The following is an 18,457-nucleotide window of genomic DNA, read 5'->3' on the forward strand; positions in this document are numbered from 1 at the left end:
AGAGAGACAGAGAGACACAGAGAGAGAGACAGAGAGAGAGGGCTTGTCCGGGATCTGGCACACAGTGGGGACTTAATAAATGCACGTGGGTTGATTGCCCAAGTAGATAAGAGTAAGTGGCAGAACTGTGTTTTGAACCCGAGGCCTTCAATGACGCCAAGCCCCCTAGTCGTCCTTTCATCCTGATGTTCTGCCCTTCTGTTGTGATGATGTATCAGGTGCCAGATGTCATACATATAAAAACCTCTGAGTTCCACAAACACACTTTCCAAGGTTTCCCTTGGAGTGACCTGTGGAGGCAGTGGCTCCCCCTTACTTGAGGTCCTCAAAGCTGAGGCTGGGTGACCAGTTGTAATTGTTGTAAGGAGAGTTTTTGTTTGGGCACAGACTGAACCAGGTGCTTCTGAGGTCCCTTCTAACTCCCAATTTCCAACATTTTATGATTTCCAAATACAGTGTTCATTGCATCTCACTATTACGGGGGTGGGGTGGGGGAGGGGCTCATAGGAACCATCCCTACTCTTGCCATTCAATCAGTGGATATTATGAAGTGACCACTAAGTGCCAATTACAGGTGCTAGACTTAGGGGAGATAAAGACAGAAAGACAACAGGCCCTGCCCTCAAGGGGTTTACATTTTGTTAGGGTAGATTAGAGAGCCTTTAAGAATAAGTTTTTTAAAATTCGGAACTTATGAAACATCACCAAACATGAAAATGTCAATATTCAAAGAACCAAAATGGGAAAATAACCTTCTTGTAACAGTGTTAGGTTATTCCCTCACTCAGTTATTTTCAATGTCTCCCTTTCACTGCTAGGATAGATGAGCTCCTCAGCCTGGCATGTAAGGCTTGCCTTTCCAACCTTGAAACTCTGGGATTCAATGATTCTATGAAGGCACTTGACAATCAGTCACAAGCATTAAGTCTTACTATGTGCCAGGGACATAACCCCATCAGAGCTTTAATTTCCTCTCCTGCAAAGGCAGGATAATAACACTTACACTGCCTACCTTCTGGAGTTGTGGGAAACATTTTTGCTAACCTTGAAATATTATGTAAATGTGAGTAGTTATTATTGTTGCGATTTCAGGGGCAGCTAAGTTATATGGTAGCTGTATAAATACTAGCTATTGTTGTTATTAATTATGGTTTCAGAGGCTGGAAAAAGAAGGCTGGGGGTGAGAGTGGGGAGGAGGAGGAAGGAGAGAAAGAAACTGTCACTATTCTCCCAGGGCCTGGGGTCTTAATACTGAAATTCAAAACACCTTTAACTAATTTCTCTTCCGTTGGAAACTTGACTCTGGAGTTTAAAAAGGACCCCCCTCCCCCAGGCACAGTACTCAAAAAGTGGGCCCCAAAGCTCTTGGAAGAAATCCAGGACAAAGATCCAGTTCTAGAAAGAGGTGTGCTTGGGTAAACAATGGCGGGCATCCTCCTCGCCCCACAGGCACAGAGCTCGGCACACATGGGTGGGTCGACCAGGCAGCACTTCCAGCAGGGTCTAGGAGGGAGGAGACCCACCTGACCTTGGGCTGGGTGGGTCCCCCTCTTCCTAGGGAGTCCCTTCCCCACAGGAAGCCCTGCCTGCCACAGATAACCACAGGGTTTTTTGTTTGGCTTGTGGACTTTTTTTATTACTTTGGTATCAAATTTCCAAAGCAGGCATGTCCAGGACAGTGTAATAGAGGAAGGGAGAGAGGATGGTAATGAGGTGGTTGGCCCAGTGGACTCACTGAGTTCCTTTAAAAAAATCATGTATTCCTGATGAGTTATAATAGCAATTAGGTTTTATTTTTTATTCCATTTAATACTGTGTGGCCAGGAAGGGGTCACTGAAGGTGGGAAGGCAAGACATTGAACCAGACTGGCTTTCTAACTGATGTAATGCAAAGTAGGCTTACTCAACTCAACTGGCCCCAGAGGAGCTTATTAGCTTCCCCTGGAAATCCTGTTTCCCTGTTTCTGTGGAGGCTACCACCATCTTTCCCGTCATCTAGGTTTTCAGTCTTGGGGACTTCCTCCATTTTCCTCCTTTGCCTCCTATGACCTAGTCTGGTGAATTTGACTTCCACAATATCTTATTGTCCCCTTGGTTCCACCTGTCGGCTTGGCTACTGCATCAGCCTCCAAACTGGAAAGTCCCTGTTTCCATCTGTCCCTTCTCAGAACCATCCTCTGCATAGCTGGCAAAATATTCTTAATTTTTTCTTTGTTATTATTAAATAAGTAAACATGACCAAACTTGAACATTTCTCAATATATAAAGAGTCAATATGAGAAAGCAGATATGGGAGAGGTCATGTCATTCCCCAGCTCAGGAATTTTAAATGGCTCCCATTGCCTCTTGGCTTGGGACCTACGGCCCTTTCCAGTCTCATTTCACATCACACTCATTCACCTATTCTATTTTCTTGCCAACGCTTGTTCTCAGAGTTCAGTATTCCATTTCTCTTGGTGCAAGGGGCCTCCTCACAACCGGGTCTTAGAATATTTAGCTTCCTTCAAGGTTCATCTTCTAGAAGAAGCCTTTCCAGATGCTCCCGGGGTTGGCGCCATGTTCTTTCTCAAATGACCTCATAATAACTGATTTTACATGCTGTATTCTCACCTTCTTCCCCTTTCTCTTCTCTTGAAAAACACAAGGAATTGACAGTAGGAATTATCTTTCATTTGGTCATTGTATTCTTAGTGCCCAGCACCAGGGCCTTGCCCATAGTAGGCGCTTAATAAAGGACTATTGAATTAAAAGACGTTTCACTACTTCCCACCTTAGTTTCCTGTCTGTAAAGAGGAAATCTTGTCTCTGCTGCCTTCTTCCTCTGGGAGATGTTACTTTTATGGGGTTTTAACAAAGCCTTGCTAATGCTTATCAAAAATCATGACAGCAGGGGAGGCTAGGTGGCCCTAGAGTCAGGAGGACCTGAGTTCAAATCTGGCCTCACACTTAACACAAAAACTAGCCGTGTGACCTTGGGCAAGTCACTTAACCCCAACTGCCCCCCAAAAAGCAAAAAAAAAATCATGAGAGCAATCTTACACCAAAAGAGTGGTGGTCAGTTGGAGCGAACAACTCCCCAGACTCACCTCACTCAGCAGTGAGTTCTCATTTTATCAAATGAGAACTCGTCTCAGTCTGAATCACTGGGATCTGAGGGGCAAACAAAGTCTGCACACCTTTGTTGAATCAATCAAAGGCAATTCAACCAGGCATGACGGAAGGCTAATGGGACTGGCTAAACCCGAGCACCTTTTTAGAATTGGGTACTCAAGTATTCGCCAGCTTCACCAAGCCCCTGGGAAGGTGAAAGCCTTCTCTTTTCACCCAAGTGAAGCCTCAGCCCCTCCATCTCAGTTCTCTTCCCTGCCTCCCCCACCCCCACTTTGGCTGGAGGAAGACCTCATGAATGTTGGAATGTTGGGCTATTTGTATTGGCTCCTTGGTGTCCTCATCTTAGCACTGCCCCCAGAACAGGAGCCAAGGACAAATTAAATACACTGAGGAAAAGGTCACTTCAAGACTAAAGAATCCAGCAGAAATAAGGAGAACATATTGAAAACTCCAGAAAAAGGTATCTAAGGCTCTTACCCCATGTGAATAAAGGTCCAGCCCACTTTCCTTTTGAATTCTGTATGTGCTGGTGGGAGTGGATGTCATAGATTGGTAGTGGTGATGTTTTATGCCAACTGCAGTGGAGAGGTAGCTTGATCCAGAGTCAGGAATCCTTGAATTTTGATCTGATACTCACAAACTGCATTACCCTGGGTAAGTCACTTAATTTTATTTCAGTTTCCTTGTCTGTAAAATGAGGATAATATAACCCACCTCCCAGAATTGTTTCAAGGATGAAATGAGAAAATACTCGTTTAGTGCTTTGCAAAGGCACTCTATAAATGCTAACTATTATTACTACACTATCCTGGTAAACAAACTTTTCTAAAACTTAGTTAAGTCTGTCTGACTAATTGATATTAACTAACAAATATGAGGGGAAACACAGGTGGGGACTCATGGATTAGAAAGATACCACCCAACTTCCTCAGGGCTACCCTTAGAATCCTAAGGGGAGACAAAGCAGCTACCTTCTGGGGATACAACTTGCCAGTCCAAGTTAGCCAGTCTGGGCTAATAGCTCCAGAGAATGTCCTCATAAATAGAATTATTATTATCAATAACATTATTATATCCCATAGGATCAGAGACATAGAGATGGAAGGGCTGGCTTTTAAGACATAGAATCCAGACACCTAATTTTATAATTGTGGAACTGAGGCAAAGAGAGAGAAGTTAAATGACTTGACCAACGTCACTCAGGCAGTAATCAGTAGAGCCTGATTTTAAGCCTACATCTGCTGACTCCAAATGCAGCAGTCTGTCCACTGTACTGAACTGCCTCAATGAATTTCCTTAATTTGGAAGGTTGTATGCTTTGATTGTGGTGGATGTGGGGCTTATGAAAGTTTCATGGACCAGTAGATATAAAAAATTACTCATGCACATGGAGGCTTTAGATGGCTAGAATTGAATAAGACAACTAGACATTGGAAATAGAAGAGCTGGTTTCCAGGGAGTTTGGAATCTTCCTCCTTGGAGGTCCTTAAATTTAGGTTAGATGGTCTCTAATTAGTCTCTGTGGTCAATAATCTGAATGTCCTTTTATAGGTCTAAGGGGGATAGATAAAGCGATGCTGAGACTTCTTTCAGCTCTCTATTGCTCTAATTATGCAAGTCTATAATTTTAGCAAAGGCTTCTGGGACTCTGGGAAGAATGGTACTGCTGAGATGTAAGTCACGTTTTTATTAGTATTTCTACTTCAGTGTTTCCAGGTGGCAATTGCTAGGCAGTGAGAAAAGGATGTGGTTATGCTATAGGACATCTAGCTGGTCAGGGGGCAGGGCTGAGCAAGAGTTTAGGAGGATCTAGCACTTGGGGAATTACAATTTAGCAAAAAGAGTGCTGATTTGGAGACAAAAGATCTGGATTTGAGTCGTGGTTGTGTCAAAACTTAACACATTTCGTCACTGTATTACCTTGAGCCAATGTCTTCATCTGTCAAATGAGAAGGTTTGGCAGGATGCTCTCAGAAATAACATTCTGGGATCCTTTGCTTGTGCTTGCAACTCAACTGTTGGCTTTTAAGTGCAGTGTGAATTTTCACTCATCTTTTCCAGATCCCTTTCCTCTGAGATTTCAGACTGCTTTTAGCCTTGCAAAATCCACAGGTTGACAAAATCTATTTCTTTCCACCCCTCTTCTTTCTTAAAAAATATTTGCTAGCTCCAGAACCCTTTACCCATCAGATTTTAGCTCTGTTAACTCTTTGCTTTTTTATTTCAATTCTCCATCCCTGTTAGCACATTATGATTGAGCTATGGGAGGTCACTATCCCAAATCATTCTATTGTTCCCAAACGGTCCACATCCATTGGTAGAAGAGACACTTATGTGACCAGTTTTGTCCCCCCCTCCCAGTTTCTGTCTCAGACTGGAAAGACTACACATGGCTTTCTTCTTCCCTCCTCACTTATGGCCACATATCTGTTCTGGGCTCACTCTCTAGACCAGGCCCAATACCTGACCTGCCTTTCTGCTCTACCCTTGCTGCGATCCTGCCCTCCTTCCTTTTTTTTTTCTCTTGAGTAACAAGCTAGCTTTTCGGATTGGTGCAGAGAGTCCTCCTGTAGATGTCCATCTCCCCTATATGCCTCTCTCTAGTCTTGTTTGTTTCATTCTCTGCTGCCATGCATCTCTTTGAACTAATTTAACACCCTTTCACAGGCAATGTCCCTGGCTGTTTGAAGGCCTCTGTTACCAGATGGAAACACAGTGATATTGGGGAGCTGCCAGCAGGTGCCAGGCAGCTCGGTGACACAGTGACTTGAACCCAGACCAGAGTTCAAACCTGGCTTCAAATACTTTGTGGCTCTGTGACTTTGGGCAAGTCACTTAACCTCTGTCTGCCTCAGTTTCCTCAGCTGAAGGATGGGAATAATTATAGTATCTACCTCTTAGGGTTGTATTAGGATTAAATGATATAATATTTGTAAAGTGCCTTGCAAACCTTAAAGCAATATGCAGATAAAAAATTCAGAGAAACTTGGGAATACATGTATGAACTTCAGTGTATGAACTCAGCAGAGTAAAGCCAGGAGGACCAGAGGAATTTGCACAATGACCACAATAATCGAACAGCTTCAGAACATTGATCAATTGTGACTTTAGAAGACTGATGGTAAGACCTGCCTCTTTTCCCCCAGTAGAAAGGTGATTGACCGTTGGTTCAGATGAGTCATCCATTGTCAAATATGGCCAACGTGGGTTGGTTTCTTTTGCTTAATATTGCTTTGTAACAAGAAAGTGCTCTATGGGAGTGTGTAGGGACTCACTGGAGAGGGCCAGTTATATATTAAAAAGAGCTTCAGTAAAACAACCAAAAACCTGGCTAAGGCAAAAGAATGAGGCAGATAGTATTTGCGAAAATACAGATACTTAAAAGAAGGGCAGCACTTAGCACAGTGTAGACTCTTAATAAATGCTTGTTGACTGAATATTAAAGAAACCGAGAACAAAGGATTCCCTTTTGGATAAGTCCAACCTAACTTTAGGCTCCCTTCCTTAAATGCTTACTCAATCTTAACCTGCCACTTCTGCCTCTTTGCAATACTCTCATTAACTTGTTAATGTGTCTGACTCTTTGTGACTGCATGGATCATAGCAAACTAATGCTGTCTACATGGTATTTTTGGCAAAGATATTGGAGTAGTTTACCATTTTCTTCTCCAGTGGATTAAGGCAAACAGAGATTAAATGACTTGCTCAGTGTCATATAGCTAATAAGTGCTTGAGACTGGATCTAAACTGAGCTCTTCCTAACTCCAGGCCTACTGTTCTATCCACTGAGCCATCTAGCAGCTCTCAAATTACTGAACTGGATTTGGAGGTGCTTCCATTATATGGTCTAAGCCCCTTATCATCTGTCAGTCATCATGGTTTTTGGACTAATAACTGTTATGGTCTGCTGCTTCCTGTCCAAAGCTTTTCACTAGGAGTGTTCCTTGTTCCATTCATGGTCAAACCAGGGGAAACAGTAAAGTCCCTCATCTTTTCTCACCACTACTACTTCCTAGCTCAGGTGGGTCTTTATTGCTGCTTAGCATTCTATTCTTATGATTTTTCTATTTGATGTTCTAGAAGTGATTTCTTCACAGTGTCACCTCATCTACCCTATTCTCCATACTTATAGCATGTAACTTGGCCTTATATGCCTCTCCCTTTCCTTTCCTTGCCTTTCCTTGCCTTTTTTAAAGCTGTTTTGTATTCCCGACCTTCTATTTCATTGAGATGATTGAAGCCCTTCCTACATTTGTAAGAAATTTTTCAACATTATCACACATTCTTACTTCCTGCCTTCTGGTTACAGAGGAAGAGATACCATGAATTTTCATAAAGGCTAATCCTTCAAATGGTACCATCGATACCTTCTTTTCCTCTCTTCTCCTTCCTAATCATGGATCCAGTAGTCAACCCCTCTTCCTTATGCATCTTCAATTTCTCCTTCACCATCTCCTTCCTATTCTGTTACATAGATGTTTAGATCTTCCCAATCCTAAAAACAGATCGTTGACCCTTCTATCTGATCCAACTATTTAACTATTATCTTTCTACTTTTCCTCAGTGTAAACTTTTTGGAGAAGTTGCCAACATCTGATGTTTCTACTTTCTTTCTACTCCCTTCAACTTCTTTTATAAATCCAGTTTCTGCCCTTCCAAGTCTAGTGAAATTATCTCTTCAAGGTTAATCACCCCATCTTGGGTCTCTTCCTGTCTCACTAATTGCACATTCTCTGTCTCTTTCACTCGTACCTTATCTCCTTCCTGACGACTTTCTGTGGATTTTCCCCAAGGGTCTGTCCTTGGCCTTCTTCTCTCTTGGCAATCTTTTTTATTCCTTTAACGTCAGCTTCCGCCCCCACACAGATTACTCCCAAATATGTATCTCTGGTCTTGAGGACATTTGTGAGCTTTGGACCTTCACCTCCTGCTGCCTACAAGACAGGTCCCGCTTGTATGTCCCATCAGGTTCTACACCAAGCTTATTTTCCTTGCTTCTCTTTCTGACCATTTCACCACCATTTCCCCAGCGTTCTGTGTGTATACATTTGGTTTCCTTTCCCCTTATCTCTCAAATTTATTCAGTTACTGAGTCATGTTGTTTTCAGCTCCTTGGTTGCATGGTGTCCACAGAGATACCCTCTCTGGATAATATCTCTATCTTTTCCATGGATAGTATCTCTGCCTCCACCAAGGATAGGGAGCTAGCTTTGAAGTCACAAAGACCTGGGTTCAAGTCCTGACCCTGACACATATTAGTCATTTTAATCTCTCAGTGCTCTAGACTTTAGGGCAGCTAGGTGGCACAGTGGATAGAGTTTCAGCCTTGAAGTCAGGAGGACCCAAGTTCAAATCTGACCTCAGGCACTTACTAGCTGTGTGAGCCTGGGCAAGTCAACCCTGCTTACCTCAGTTCCCTCGTATGTAAAATGAGCCTGAGAAGGAAATGGCAAACTATTCTAGTATCTTTGCCAAATGGAGTCATGAAGAGTTAGACATGGCTGACAAATAACTCGATAACATTAAGAACAATACTCAGTGCTGATCAGACCACATCTAGGTATATTTTTCAGTTTTAAATGCCACATTTTAAGAAGGCCATTGGTGAACTGATGCATTTCCAGAGAAAGATAGTCAGGAAGGTGAAGAAACTCTAAGTCAAGTCATATGAGGGGCTTCTAAAGGAACTATGGATGTCAAGTTTGAGAAGCTGATGGGAAGATTATCCTCAAACATATAAAGGGCTGTTCATGGGATGACACATAAGCTTGCCTGCTGTGGTATGCATCACAGAATAGATTGGTGGCTAGAGCACTGAAAACCTGGAGTCAAAAAGACCTGGGTTCAAATCCCATATCAAACCCTGTGTGACCCTGGGCAGGTCTCTTATTCTCTCTCAGCCTAAGTTTCTTCATCTGTAGAAGGAGGGGATTGGATTACATGAACTCTAATGTCCCTCATAGTTCTAAGTATATGATCCTATAATGGATGGAAATTATAGGGAAGTATATATTAACTCTTTAGAAGGAAGAGATTTTCATTTAAAAGAGATGTCTGAAAATAGAAATGAGTTGCCTAAGACAGTTAACTCCCTATCACTGGAAATGTCCCAAATGAGGCTGTATGGCCAACTGTTGGGCATGTGGAAGAGGAGATTTCTGTATTGGGTAGGTGACTGGCCTAGAATACCCTGAAGGTCCTTTCTAGTTTCTATGATTCCAGCATATGAATGAGTGATTTCTGGTATGCTTAGTGAAGGTGGGTTGGGAAATGGTTTTATTGCCACTCACTGGCTGTGGTTGTGGACAGAAGGAGTGGACAAAAGCTGCCCAGGGACCAAGTCATCTGGATTCCATAGCCCCAATATCTCTTGTACCTATCCCCTATTCTCTGCTCACATAGCTATTACTGTAGTACAGCCCTCATCACCTCATCACATCATCACTATTGTAACTGCCTAGTTAGTGGCTCCGGATCCTGGCTCTCCCCTCTCTAACCAATTTATCACATAGCCACTAAACTGAAATTCGTCAAGTGCTGGTTTTACTATGTTACTTCCTCTCTCAAGAAGCTTCTATAACTCCCTATTGCCCTTAGGATAAAACACAAGTCCTTTCCTTGGCACTTAATACTCTTTCCAGTTTCACTCTAGCTCACCTTTCCAGGTTGGGTTCCCATTACTTCTTCTTCTTTTTTTTTTTTTGCTTTTTGGAGGGGGGAAGGCAGGGCAATTGGGGTTAAGTGACTTGACCAAGGTCACATGGCTGGTAAGCTTTAAATTTCTGAGGCTGTATTTGAACTCAGGTCCTCCTGACTCCAGGACCAGTGCTCTATTCACTGCACCACCTAGCCTCCCAGGGTTCCCAATACTTCTACCTTATGCACTTTCTATTACAGCCAAACTGGCTTCGAGGTGCTCCATATAGAACATGTCATCTCCATCCTTTAGGTTTTTGCCTATGCTGTGCCCCAAACCTGGAATGATCTTCCTCTTCACCACCACCTCATAGAATCTGTAGCCTCCATTGAAGCACAGTTCGGATGCCACCTCGAATTGTGCCTCTGGTGCCTGACACGCTGCCTGGAACATGGTAAAACCTTAATAAATGCTCATTGACTTCTCTTTTCTTTTTTTTTTGGAGGGCATTTGGGGTTAAGTGACTTGCCCAAGGTCACAGGGCTAGTTTTTGTGTTAACTGTCTGAGGCCAGATTTGAACTCAGGCCCTCCTGATTCCAGGACCGGTGTTCTATTCACTGTGCCACCTAGCTGCCCCTCATTGACTTTTCTTGACCTATTATTGAAGGCCTTTCCAGTTTCCCCCATGTACTAGTGCTCCCTGACTTTCAATATTACATTTTTTGACTCCCTATACACATATTTAGCATGTACCCATCTGTGTATATGTCATATGGGTTTTCTTGCGGCCTATAAACACTCTGAAAGCAGGGACTGTTTTTCTTTTTGTCTCCCTGTCATCAGCTCCAAATATATCAGCTGCCACCAGTAGGTGCTAAAGAAATGCTGTTGAATTGAACTGCAGTCAGCATTTCCTTACATTCTTTGTTGACCCTTCTTGGTTCCCTGCAAGGGAGGAGTCTGGGGAGAGCTAGCTACCCCTCCGGTGTCCTATGCTTCTAACCCTACTTAGGGTTTAACAAGACACCAAACTACACTTCTGTAGTACCCAAAGGTTTACAAACACTTTTTTCTCCCTCACCAGAAATAGATTGTACGAGCATTTCCTCCATTTTACAAATAAGTCAACCAAGGTCAAGAGAGAGGAAATGACTTTTGGATGTTCACATGGCTGGTTCAGGGTAGACTGGATTTGGAGCACCTGGATTGAAACCCCAACTTTTATGGAGCAGCTGTGTGCCTTTGCTCTTCCTTCTGGGGCTCACTTTCCCACACTGAAGGCACTATACTAGATGAACTCAAGGGTATCCCTCAGCTTTGAATCCTGGGAATTAAAAATGGAACCTGGGGTTTTTGTTGTTGCTGTTGTTGAGTCATTTTCAGTTGTGTTTGACTCTCCATGACCCCATTTGGGGTTTTCTTGGCAGAGATACTGGAGGGGTTTGCCACTTCCCTCTCTCATTTTACAGATGAGGAAACTGAGGCCAACAGGATTAAGTGACTTGCCCAGGGTCATGCAGCCAGTAAGTAGGTGAGACCAGGTCTGAATTCAGGTCTTCCTGACTCCAAGTTCATCACACTATTCATTGGCCCTTAGACTACTTTACTCCAAGTCTTGGGTTCTTCCTAGTACCCTACATTGCTTCAGTGAAAGGGTGACTAATGTATTAGGAGATAAAGAATTTCAGCTCTGTTTTTTTTCTCAAGGGCATTTGCATTTTAATGGGGAATTCCAGACATCTATGGCTCATGTCACATGGTGATCCTGGGGACTTGAGCAAATATTCACTCTGTTATTCCTCCTCATATTAAATAGAGCAATTTTATATCAAGAATTGGCAAGAGTTGGATGCTCGGGCTAAATAAAAAAGACTTAGAGTATCTATTTCTCAAATCATAAGGTGATACCAGGACTTGGGTGAGTAAATATTCACTGTTACATGTACCAAAAAGATAATTTAAAAAATATTGTGAGCTGGCAAGAGCTGGGTGCTTGGGATGACAGGAAAGATATAATTTTGATAGAACATTTCAGGAAATGGCTGACCCGTGGACTTGAAGGATGCCACAGGAAAGACAATTGTGCTCTCTCTTCCCCGACGATGTTTTCACACTTGCTGAATCTCTCCCAGCTGAAGCCCATATGAACAATACTAGACTTTCTTTTACACAAATGTATTACCAGTGAGCAAAACAAAAATATTCTTTGGCTGGGGCTTCCTTTGTGGGGCTTAATGAACATTTGATATTTGTATTCCTTTTCTCGGCTCTAGGAGAAAAAGAAACAAAAGCTGGGTGATTCTGTAGGGACATTGGCTACATTATACTGCACGAGTTCTGTTGTTTCTGAAGGTCAACACTTTTAGCAAAACATTCTTGCAAAAAAAAATGATCTAATGAAGTCTTGCTTATCAAAAGCGAGAGAAGAAAAATGTACATTAAAGAAACTTATCAAGTAATGACAACATGGAAACTAACATAGAAATCATCACTTTCCAAAGAAGCTGGTGTTTTGTGAGAAATTCCAGTTGGAAATAGATCTACTGGCCTTCCAAAGAGGATTGTGGTTCAGGGGAAAGTTGACTAGATCTTGAGCACTGGGACCCAGGTTTGCATATTAGATCTTGCTCCTTGTAAACTTTATGACTTTGGGCAAATCTCTACCTATCTGGGCCTCAGCTTCCCCATCTGAAAAATGAGGGAGTGAGCTAGATGATTTTGAAGGGTCCTTTTAGCTCTAAAGCATGTGATCCTAAAGTTTACAACCCAATGCAACCCAACCCAACCCAATCCAATCCAATCTAATTCAATCCAACATGCACTTAGGAGTCTGCTACAGGCCAAGCACTGTGTTAAATGTTAGGGATTCAAAGTAGAAAAACAACAGTCTCTGCCCTCAAGGAGCTTATATTCTGATAGAGAAGATCAGATAAATACATATATAGATGCAATCTGAGGAGGAAGAAGAAAGCACTGATAACCAGGAGGATCGGGAAAGGTTTCCCATGTGAGGCAGCATATGGACTAAGTCTAGAATGGGAAAAACGTTCTCAAAGGTTCAGTTGAGGAGGGAGTGCATTCCAGGCATGGGCAAAGGCATGGCAGTGGGATATGGATGGAATGCTGAGTTCAGGGAATAGCAAGTAGATCACTTTGTCTGAAATGTAGTATGTGAGGGGCTAATAATATGTAGTGAGATAGGATAGAGTCAGACTATGATTTTAAATGTTAATAGAAGAGTTTGTCTTCTCTTAGAACAGGAATTAACTTTTTTTTTTTTTAAGTGTCATGGACTTTGTCAGTCTGGGGAAGGCTATGGTCCACTTTTTAGAATATTTTTAAATGCATAAAACAAAATACATAGGATTACCAAGGAAACCAATTATATTGAAATATAGTCATCAAAATACTTTTAAAACCCCAAATTTGCAGACCCACTGCAGTCTATCTATGGTTTAAAAACCTTGGGCTAAGAAGGGTTTTTCATAGAGGCACGAGGGAGCTACCAAAGCTTTGGGGTAACACTGTCCAACATGCTTTAAGAGTAGTATTTTGGCAGCTTTGTGGAGGATAGATTTGAAAGGGGAAAGGCCAGAAGCCAGGAGTTCAGGCCCCGAGATTTAGCCCTTGGTCACCTGGCAAGCTTTCTAAGGTCTACCTGGAGGTGGGGGTGTGGTGACTATCACACACAGTAACTTCATCGGCTCATCTTAGTCATGCATTCTTCCCAGATGCAGCCTCTCTCTTCCTTTCTGCAGCCAGCAAGAACTGTGCGAGCAAAGACCCAAGGAGGAGGTGTGGGTTGGACCTGACAGCTTCTGAGATCCCTTCCAGATGTGACATTCTGTGCTTCTGGAATTTTGTGAGCACTAAGCAGTCTAAGGGACTAGAAGCCCAATGTCTAAGGAGGGCCAGAAGGAAGCCCCTTCATCTACAAATCATCTACAAAAAAAAAGATAGTGGGTTCCACAGAAACACCTGGCTGTGTAACCTTGAGCAAGTTACTTAACCCCAATTGCTTAGGGGCAGCCAGGTGGCTCAGCGAGTAAGAGCACCGGCTCCAGGGTCGGGATGACCTGGATCAAATCCGGGCTCAGATACTCAGCACCACACCCAGAAATAACTGACCGTGTAACCTTGAGCAAGTTACTTAACCCCGATTGCTTTAAAACAAACAAACAAAAAAGATAGTGGGTTCCATTACTTTGCTTCACTGTGACTGAAAGTTCTGGGGCATTAAATTCAGTAAGGGAACCCCTCCCGGGAGTGGACAACCCGAAGCTGTCCCTTAGACACTTAGAGAGTATGAATAGTTTTTAGGGAGTAGTTTTTAGTTTGTGCTACAGGAAAGGTTAGAAATTAATAAAATAATAATAGTAACTATATATAGAGTTTTAAGATGTGCAAAGCACTTTATCTGTTATTTCATTTGATCCTCTCCTGTAAGGTAAATGCTACTTTAATCCCTATTTTTAGTATGAGGGAACTGAGCTATGATCCAGATTAAGTGACTTGTCCAAGGTCACACTGCTAGTGTCCAGCACTCTATTTTTGCCCCCTAGATGCCTCAGGCAGCTTGCCTCTGCCCTAGATTCTCAAAGGGCAGTGTTTGCTGAAATTACTCTAAAAGTAAACAAATAAATTTAAATAAAAAACCAAGCAAAATTCAAGAAAATACTAGTTAAGAAAAATATTTGGTAACACTAAAAAAACTCAAGAAAAATAAAAAAAGATATTTGACAGGCAGAGTATTTGTCCATGGCATAGTATAAAGAATACTGTTGGAATAGTGAAGAGTCCTGAGTTCAAGTCCTGCCTGAGTTACTTCCTCCGTATGTGACCACTGCTGATGAATCATAATCTCTTTGGGACTCAGACGACTCAGAATCTCTAAATGACCGATAAAGTGGGAATGCATTATTGCATCTCATACTCATGAAATCATAAATCCATAGGTTTTTCAGGGGACAATAAATGTATTCCAGTGAAGATAGTCCTTTCTGATTCTAGCAAGAGGAAAATAGCATTATGTAATAATTAGTGGATAATAACAACAATAAACAATAAAACAATCATAAAAAATAAAACAAAAATAATATAGATCTAATGCTAGTATAAAATGAAAACTTCCACTAGGGGGCAGCATGATGCAAAAGAAAACTGTCTTGGAAATGGGAAACCTTAATTCTGGTCTCATTTCTGCCTGTCCCTGACTGTGTGACTTTGGACAAATCACTTCACCTCTCTGGCCTTCCATAGGAGAGGACTGGGTTAGAGGATCACTGAGGTTCCTTCCATTTCTAACATTCTGTAATTCTATGTTACTATCAAAGGGGCTCATTTATTTTATACACCAGAATAAAGCAAAATAATCCATCGTTGTACCCATTTCACTTACTTCCCTTAGAACAGGGATGTTCCACTGGCCAACTGTTTTTCAAGCCAAATGAAGGCAGGATGCAGAATGGAGAGAGTTTGAAAACATTATTTCTATTTTAAAGGGCTCTCTTGGGGTGATGGTGGCTTCTCCAGAGTCTGGTGACTGTGGAAGGGAATGAGATTGCTGGTACAGCCTTGGTGGTGGAAGGTATTCTTGAGACTTGAGGACACAAGGACAATAAAGTGTTTGAACCTAAAAGGACTTTAAGATAAACAGGGACACATAACCTAAATCTGGAATCAGGACTTGGAAGGGACCTCAGAGTCCATGTAGGCCACACAGAATTAGAATTTTCTCTGCAATATCCTCCCCAAATGGTCTTTCAACCTTCTCTTGGAGACCCCCAGTGATAGGGAAGTCACTATTGCCCAACGCATTTCACTTCTGGACTGCTCAAATTGGGATGAAGTTTCGACAGTTTTGAAAGAACCGTCATTGAAAGATGCTCTTTCTTTTTGTTTGTAGATATAACCCAATGCTTTGCACAGTGCCTGGAACATAGTAGGTGCTTAGTAAATGTTTCCTGAAGAAACTGGGATTCTGAGAAGGGAAGTGAGGTGTTGAAAAAGTGGAGCAAAATGGTAGCAAGTAGTGGACCACATCGGTGCTGAAAGTCTAAGAAATAATGCAAGAAATGCTACCACTCTTCCATCATCTGGCATCTCCTGCCCCCTTCTCTTTCTTTCCCTATTTGAACTCTACTCATCCTTCAAGGCTTTGCTCAGACTCTGGCTCCTCCTTAGACCCTAGCCTAAAAATCTCCACCTCCTCTGGACCCCCAGACTGCTTAGCTCACAGTATCATCTACCCCTAGATTTTTGCTTGAACTTTTTTGCCTTTTTCACTGGTTGGGGCTTCTGACGAGGAAATCACCACCACTAATTCAGATCACCAACTGCTCTGCAACAGTCTTTGAGAGCTGGCAGGGGATGCTGAGTGAGCGTTTAAATGTGTGAATGGGTCAGACAGCAAGCAGGTTTCAGAGGTAGGACTTGAACTCAGGGCTTCTTGTCTCTAAGACTAATGCCAGCTCTCTAGCTACTGCCCAGATTTTAGGGCTGAAAGAGATATTAGAGATTCTCTAGTCTAGGGTGCTTAGTCTGGGGTCTATGAACTTTAGTAAGGAAAAAATTTACATCTTTATTTCAATATAATCATGTTTCTTTGTAATCCTATGTATTTTAATTTATGCACTGAAAAACAGGTTCTTAAAGTTCTCCAGATTGCAAAGGCAGAGGCATAAATGGTGCAATGGCTGGAGTGTTAGATTTGGAGTCAGGAAGACCCAAATTCAAATCCTGCCTCTGTCACCTAGCTTTGTCAGCCTGTACAAGTCACTTACTATTTCTCAGCCTCAGTTTCCCCATCTGCAAAATAGCGATGATAATGACATCTACCTCATCACAGGGTTGGGGCAAGGATCAAATGAGTGAACATGTGTAAAATGATGTGTGAAAGCTATCACTATTAGTTGTTACTAAAGGGGTCTAAGGCACGAAAAAGGGTTAAAACCCCCTGATCTATTCCAATCCCTTTGTTTTATGATGAGAAAACTAAAGACAGGGAGGAGAAAAAGGCTTGCCTGGGGTCAAGTACTATGTGGTAGAGACAGGGTTCAAACTCACATCTCTCAAGGACTAATCAAGAGATCTTTCTACACTGCTTATTGTCTTTCTGAAGCATTACTTTGCAGATAACAGGAGTTCCATGGATACTTGTTGAATGGCTTGTTTGCCATTATCCTTCCAGAGTCAAGGTCATTGGAAGGAACAGGCTGTTAATCCCAGTGAGAAAGGGCCAATTTGTTTCATTAATGTAGAAGCCCAGGCTCTACAGACTGACCTCTTTCACACTGGAGGTGGCCACGTTCCACTGGAAGAGTGGTGAGTCAACCCTACAAAAATGTCCAAGAAGGACACAGCATCCTTGAAGGACAAGGCTTACCCACAAAGCACCAGACAGCAAACCGGATCCAGGTGATGGTGGAGAGTTTTAGCATGAGATAGATATTCACCAGCATGGCGAAGGCGGGCACGAACGGGAGGCAGGGGGCCATGTAGGGCAACTTCTTGGGATTCTCCGGCTGCTGTAAGATCACGAACACCAGGGCAGCAATGAGCAGGACCATGAGGACGGCCAGGAGGATGGCCCACCAGCTCTGCTCTGAGATGTAGTCTGAGCCGAAGATGATGAAGGAACAGAAGATGAACATGAGAATGAAGAGCAGCAGCACGCAGACGGTCACCGTGTGGCCAGTGGCCGCCGTGGGCCGGTCCATTTTGCCCGGAAGGCCAAGGCGGATCCTCATGGTGTAGTAGCGAGGTCCAATCAGCTTCTTCAGCTTGATCAGGTAAATGTTTTCTGACTCGTCAGCCTCTATGCCAGACGTCATGTCCACGGTGCCATAGTTAGGATGGTTGACGTTGTAGGCAGACTTGTCCGACTTCCCAATGAGCATCTCGTTGTCTCCCAAGGAGGGTAAATTCTTGGCCCCACACGTGTTTGTAGCTGGGCCTGAAAACTCTTCCCCTTCACTCATGGGAGAGCAAGCTTCCTTCTCGCATTCAGCCAGAACACCTTCCTTATTCTTGGTGTGCTCCTGAGACAAGAACTTGACAAAGCCATCGATGTCGCTCTCTGGCTGGTATCGGAGGAGCAGGACACAGACGGACACCAAGGTGTAGGCGAGCAGAGTGCCAATGGACATCATTTCAATCAGGTCCCTCAGGCTGACCAAGAGAGAGAGGAGAGCTGCCAGGAAGCCGGATACGATGCAGGCCACCACTGGGGTCTCTGTGTAGGAGCTGACGTGAGCCAGGAATCTATAGGGAGATAGAAGCAGGGCTTAATAGAGATGCTGAGAGTCCTTTTACATATATCATCTCATTTGATCTTCACAACAGCCTGGTCAGTTAGGGGCTGTTATCCTCATTTTACAGGTGAGGGAACTGAGGCAGGCAGAGGTTCAGTGGTTTAAGAGTGTGAGTGACAGCAAGGGCTATTGATTTGGATCGTGATGAGCCCAAGGGCAAAGTTTATCCCACTCACTAACGTAGGTATAATTCCACAAAAACCCACCTCCTCATGCCCCAGGATTTGGCTCTTAGAAAAGCCTCTATAGTAAGAAGTAACCCACCTGAGATCATTCAGGGATGTGATCAGTCTCTTAATTATTTGATCATCTGATGTGACAAGTTGATTGGATCTGAAGAGTATGTCAATGATACAAAGGGTGTGTGTGTGTGTGTGTGTGTGAGAGAGAGAGAGA

The 18,457-nt window shown here is 43.0% G+C and overlaps 2 protein-coding genes across 2 annotated transcripts in view; both read right to left on the reverse strand.

Annotated features, from left to right (window-relative positions):
• The window catches only part of PHC3 (polyhomeotic homolog 3), a 352,648-nt gene extending 342,214 nt beyond the window's left edge, over nt 1–10,434 (reverse strand). The window contains exon 1 of the mRNA XM_069083571.1: nt 10,431–10,434. The gene's annotated coding sequence lies outside the window, so the exon portion shown is untranslated. The remainder of the gene's footprint in view (nt 1–10,430) is intronic.
• Nucleotides 1–18,457, reverse strand: part of SLC7A14 (solute carrier family 7 member 14) — a 148,502-nt gene that overhangs the window by 11,809 nt on the left and 118,236 nt on the right. Inside the window, exon 7 of the mRNA XM_069083576.1 lies at nt 17,134–18,011. Within this exon, the coding sequence (XP_068939677.1) occupies nt 17,134–18,011 (878 nt within the window). The remainder of the gene's footprint in view (nt 1–17,133; nt 18,012–18,457) is intronic.

Source organism: Petaurus breviceps, unplaced genomic scaffold, assembly GCF_028583685.1.
Source record: "Petaurus breviceps papuanus isolate PSGF00001 unplaced genomic scaffold, PetGlider_PUasm1.0 173, whole genome shotgun sequence".
Classification (NCBI taxonomy): Eukaryota; Metazoa; Chordata; class Mammalia; order Diprotodontia; family Petauridae; genus Petaurus; species Petaurus breviceps.